Raw genomic sequence first — 6,000 nt, forward strand, 5'->3', positions numbered from 1 at the left:
TGGCTGCTGGGGAGGGGTAGGGTGGCAGGAGCAGTATTAGCTTCATCAGCAGCAGCCTGAGTCTAGAATTGCTGATGAACAGCTTTCTTCACTCGCATAGTAAAGAAACTACTCACCAGTAGCTAGACATAGAGCAGGATCTGAACTAAGAGGTGGTGGCATACTTGGACAGCACCCTGCCACCCCACATTGAAGATCCACTTGACTACTGGGCAGCCAAACTGGATTTGTGGCCGCAACTAGCAGAGTTTGCCCTGGAAAAGCTGTCCTTCCCGGACAGTAGTGTGGCATCAGAGTGGGTGTTTAGTGCAGTGGGGGCCATAGTTACCCCAAGAAGAACTCACCTGTCCACCCAAAATGTGGAGAAACTGACCTTTGTCAAGATGAATCAGGCATGGATCAGCCAGAATTTCCACCCACCAATGCCTGATGCATCAGACTAGATCATCCATGGTGCCATACCAACACTTTGACAAAAGAGACCGGTTTCTTCTGGCTACCTGCCTCAGCTACTATTCTGATGCTGCCTCCCCACTCTTTCATTGGGTCACTATGTGGTCTCCTTATGCTGCTGCCACCTCCACACTATGTCACCTTACCACTCTGTGGCCTCCTGATGCTGCTTCCACCTCCACACTATGTCACCTTGCCACTCCATGGCCTCCTGATGCTACTTCTGCTACCTCCACACTATGTCACCATGCCACTATATGGCCTGCTGATGCTGCTGTCACCTCCACACTCTGTCACCTTGACACTCTGTGGCCTCCTGATGCTGCCGCCACCTCCACACTGTCATTGTGCCACTCTGTGGCCTCCTGATGCTGCTTCCACCTCACCACAATGTCATAGAACCACTCTGTGGACTTCTTATGCTGTTCCTACCCTCCCCACTTCATGACTGGTCCACTATTTTGGCTTTTGGCCTGGCTGACATCATAATTTATTTGACCCTTCTTCTGATCTGTCAGAAGGAAGGAAAAATGAGACGAACAACAGATCCTGTCTGTGTAGTAGTTGTAAGGCCTGTGTGGTCCCATCAGAATTGGCTTGGGATTTGGAAGCCAAAATCAGGAGTGGATACAAAACACAGAAGACATGCAAATATTCCATTCACGTGTCATCTCTGTTTTAGATCCACTTTTCCAATTTTGTTTTGGATCCAATTTTGTTTTGGATCCAATTTTTTGGGGCTTTAGCAATACTGATGGATTACTGACCAAATGCTAACCGAGTGAAGGCGGATGCTCCACAGACAGGATCCATTTTTTGGGGGTTATTGTTCTGACAGCTTAGTGTAAGGGCAAAATAATCAGTGACGTTAACACAAACTTACTGCTGACACCCTCACCACTCTGTCGGGGGCTCTACTTGTATAAGCGTTTATTAGAACAGGTTTTGTAGACATCGATGTGGAATTTGCTGACGACGGTGTAAAAGGAGTGCGCTTCTTCTTAACGCTAACATTGAACTGTAAGGCTAAGTTTATACTCAAGTTATTTGGTCAGTTTTGGCCCCGTGACTGTTCTAATAAGTGAAGTGTGCAGTGATTCTAAGAGCAACGCCTGTCATCTGCATGTTATACTGACTGACAGTATTATTTCACTACCACAGCAGACTCCCTATGCGTGTTACTGCAAGGTACAGTGTTCTACACCACTATAAAGGCTCTCTGCATCCATAAAATAGGTGTTTTTAAACGTAATTCGCCACAAATAAATTCGTATCAAACCACATTTTTTCTGAAAATTTGCCGAACTGGCCGAATCAATTTTTTTAAAAATTTGCTCATCTCTAGTAGTGGTGCCATACCAAGCTCACTAAATAAGTACAACACCACATCCAAGTAAATTACATAAATACAGCACCAGAAACATGCTCATTATATAAGTACAGCACCAGAACCAAGCTCATTACTTAAATACAGCACCAGAACAAAGCCTATTACATAAATACAGCACAAGTGTCACGTGCTGGGGGTCCCAAGGGGGACCTTCAAGATGTCAGGCGAGCAGGATACAAGGAAAACAAGCCAAGGACCACGGAACACATAACTATTACAAAGGAACCAAGACACGTGACAATGACTATAACAGAAGACTTCAATGTACTGAAACGGATCAGTGGGTATGTATTTGCCAGGGGCTACTCCAGAGCGTAATCTCAGTCAGTGGCAGCAGGATCAGGTGGCAAGGAGATACCAGACAAGGTACCGACAGTACATAGAGTCCGCAGACAAGAAGGCAGAATGGAAAAGAGGCAAAAGCAGGTACCTGCGCCCCAAGCACCAGGTACCTGTGCCCCAAGGTACCAGGTACCTGTGCCCCAAGCACAATAGAAGCAAGGTAGCCCAGGAAGAGCTGCAAGCAATAGAAGCTAAGCGGCCCCAGGCAGAGCTGCACATAGACAGAGAATGGGCATTCCTCCTCCGGGGAACACAGGAACCCTCTTCCGAAGGCGGACATGGACAGACATGAACGGAACACCAAAAGCAGTAAGGACTGCCAGACTAACAATAACAGGAACATTGATCAGATGCAGATAAGCTCTGTTAGGCTATATATGAACGGAATAGTACAAGGAAAGATACAGGGCCAGAAGACAATACACAACCAGGTGGAACACAGGTGTAGATGGCAGGACCCCTTGGGTCAGCAGCAAAGGGCAAAACCTGGCAAGACAAACATAGACAGACAGACTACACTGAGCAGAAGGGTGAAACACCCACAAGACAAGACAGAACAGACTGACCTCAACACTCCATGCTCAAAGGCAGAAATAGCAGCTTAACGAGCGCACCTGAAAGGACCCACCCAGGAACCGACCAGCGGAGGTTAACCCCATCAGAACTAAACAGGCGGGTACCAAATCAGGTCTGGGATAACCAGAAACCACAGCATACCAAGCTGCAATACAGGACGTTGCCCCTAGCAACCAGCATGCATGGAACACAACAGTCAGTAAGCAAGAGCGTAACAAACCTGACATACCCACAGGGAGACGATACAGCCAAAGGGAGTACACACACACACACGAGCAGGTTCTCACTAGATACAGCCAGCACGCAGCCAAAAGTAACCAGCCTACACGGAAACACCCAAAGCCAGTACGCAAAAGGCGTGCAGCCAGCCTGCACAGCAAACCACGTCATGGTGAACCGCACTGTGACAACAAGAGCCAAGCTTATTATATAAAAACAGCACTAATACCAAGCTTAGTGCATATATCCAGTACCAGAACCAAGTACTTTACATAAATACAACACCAGAATCAAGCTCATTACATAAACACAGCAGCGGAACCAAGCCTATTCCATATTTGCAGCACTAGGACTAAGTATATTACACAAATACAGCCCCAGAACCAAGCACAGTACAGTGTGAAACTACAGCTAGGAATTGTTGTTTTACTAAAGAGAATGCTATCACCCAACATCACGTTCTGTGCCCCTTATGCTCTGTGAACCTCTGGTGTCCCTTTAGTGTCCACTTCAGGAGTGAAGGATGATGCATCCTGTGTGGTCACACAGGTCACACACCTAAAATACTGGCCCTCAGTGTGACTGCTGTCAAGCAATGTTCTCCCAACTCAGATGCAAGTAGATTGTCAGTCTAGTAATATAAGACAGTCTGGTTGTCAGTGACTATTCTCCAAGAAAAAAGCATTCTGAGTGCTTTAGCTTAAAGGTTTTTTCCAAGACCTATAATGCTCCCTCATATACTTAGCCCCCTCACAGAGGGTGTACTTACCTTGCTCCACTTTGCTTCTGATGCCTGCATGGCTACCGCTGCATCTCCCCATCGCGTGAATGAATACATCCGGCGTCAGAGGGGTTCATGGGGGGTAGGGGGGGCAGCCAATAGCAGGATGTGACGAGAACGAGCCTCCCTAGCATTGTGGTGCTGCCTCTCTGCAGATCCAGGTCTCACCACTCCCTGGTCTTCTTCTGACCCAAGCTGCACTGTGACCTGACCGTCGCACAGAGTCAGGCAATAGTGCGCTCCTATAGACACTACGTCCTAATGCTGTACACAGTCAGGGCACAGTGCACCACCCGACCCAGAAAAAGACCAGTGAGCGGTAAGTACAGCCTGCGCCTCCTGTATACTAATGACCATTTCCATAATGGAAGCGGTCATTAGCATTTTTACCATAAGACGCACTGCCATTTTCCCTCAGTTTTGGGGGAAAAGTGTGTCTTATACTCCGAAAAATACAGTATAAGATTTATGTGATTTTGTTACTTTAATTAAATCAAATTTCACTCTGTTTTTGTATTTTTTTTTATTTTTTTCATGTTATCCTTGATATATTGAAATTTGTTAAATTTTATTGCCCTTAGAGTATTTTATTTTTAAGTAGTTTTTTTTTTTTTTCAAGAGCACCTATAACACCCTTTAACAATGGCAGCTGTTTTTCCTGGATGTCAATATAACAGAGTTCTGATACAACATAACTCTGACTTTACAGTCCTGGGGCAATTTCCATGATTTTGTACTCAGCCATCTTGTTACCAAAGCCGACAGGAGAAAGAGACCCCCTTCCAGCACTGAGGGTAATGAAACACCCAGAATATTTTTTTTTTTGAAGAAGTGTGTTTATCAAGCACAGGCACACTCTCACCCTGATCAGAAGGGTACCACTGCTGTTGTAATAACTTCCCCCCTTGTCTTTTTAAGAAAAAGGGTTAAGGGTTTGCCTAACAAACTCTCAAGTCAACGAGGTCCACTCTGGTCTACTGTGTCCGTGGCCCATGGCGGCTGTTGTAAAGCCAGTCTAAACAAGAAGTCTATATATATTACTAAGCCTAATGGCAAGTGTGGAAAGACAAAAAACAAATGTCTAACATATCATAACATTTCTCATGAAACGTTCCCTTTAAATTCATACAAAATGTTAATCCGGAAATATAAACTCAATGGTATAATCTATTATTTTGTTTTATTGTTTTATATGATGCCCTTGTACATAAATAGTCTAAATTATTCTCTATATCTTCTGTCACTTTACAGCCTGGGATCATCAGAAGAGGACATGAAGGTGCAGTTCACCAATATGAGAACATTTACAAGTAAAACCAGTCTAAGAATGAATACAATAGGGCAGAATTATGTTTATACCATATTGTCTTAGAGAGAAGAAGAAGTTGCATAAACGGCTGGGAGTAATGACAAGCCAATGCTATTGGACATCAGTGTTGGACTTGGGTTCCTAAGACCTTCCAGAGGAAACTATTCTCGAAGGCCCAACCTCTATATTATCAATAATTTTTAATAGATTTTGAATAAAAGAAATAGACCATAGTGGCTCTTTTGGGCCAATTATGGTACCAGAGCCTGAGCCCAAAGGAGGATGTTCTGGTGCTTTGGTGGGCCAGTCTGACTGTTGGACATCCTTCTCTTTTTCTTTAACTGTTATGGGTGGAGGTTTGGATGTTTTTTCTACGGTTTTTACATTTGCCTCCTGTTTAATCAAATGCTCAGATAGGTTCTTTCACCCACCCCTATGCTTTACACTTCCATATGGTTCATATAAACTGCTGTTTGGAAGTGTACTTCTTTGAGAAGACCACCGTATTAGGGGTCCAGTTTTTATCTTTCCCTGGGCCCTCTCTTCTGTGTATGCTACTGTTTAGAAATGTAATAATTATAATGTTTTTGTTGAAATCATTATGTTGTGAACTATATTTTCTGGCTTATGATAATATATCATTGATTATATTTGTCCAATTCGAGTAAAAATAAAAGTTTTCAATACAAACAATGTTATAGAAATTTGATTTTAATGCATTCATTTTATTAAACAAGTACGCCTACCTAGACATTTATGACATATCGATAGATGCAGGCAGGGGCGTTGCTATAGGGGTTGCAGAGGTAGCAGTCGCTACCGGGCCCAGGAGCCTGAGGGGGCCCAAAGACCCTTGTGCCACATAAGACACCAGTATTATAGAAAGTGCATGCAGGCTGGAGGGAAGGGGTTGGGTCAAGAGTTGGCATT

General features: G+C 44.3%; 1 protein-coding gene across 2 annotated transcripts in view; it reads left to right on the top strand.

Annotated features, from left to right (window-relative positions):
* Nucleotides 1-5,754, top strand: part of LOC122927099 (sialic acid-binding Ig-like lectin 13) — a 131,612-nt gene extending 125,858 nt beyond the window's left edge. For both annotated transcript variants that reach the window (XM_044278680.1, XM_044278681.1), the window contains exon 10: nucleotides 5,013-5,754. In XM_044278680.1, the coding sequence (XP_044134615.1) occupies nucleotides 5,013-5,075 (63 nt within the window). In that variant the 3' untranslated portion in view covers nucleotides 5,076-5,754. The remainder of the gene's footprint in view (nucleotides 1-5,012) is intronic.
* Nucleotides 5,755-6,000: the final 246 nt, after the last annotated feature.

Source organism: Bufo gargarizans, chromosome 2 (genome assembly GCF_014858855.1).
Source record: "Bufo gargarizans isolate SCDJY-AF-19 chromosome 2, ASM1485885v1, whole genome shotgun sequence".
Taxonomy (NCBI): Eukaryota; Metazoa; Chordata; class Amphibia; order Anura; family Bufonidae; genus Bufo; species Bufo gargarizans.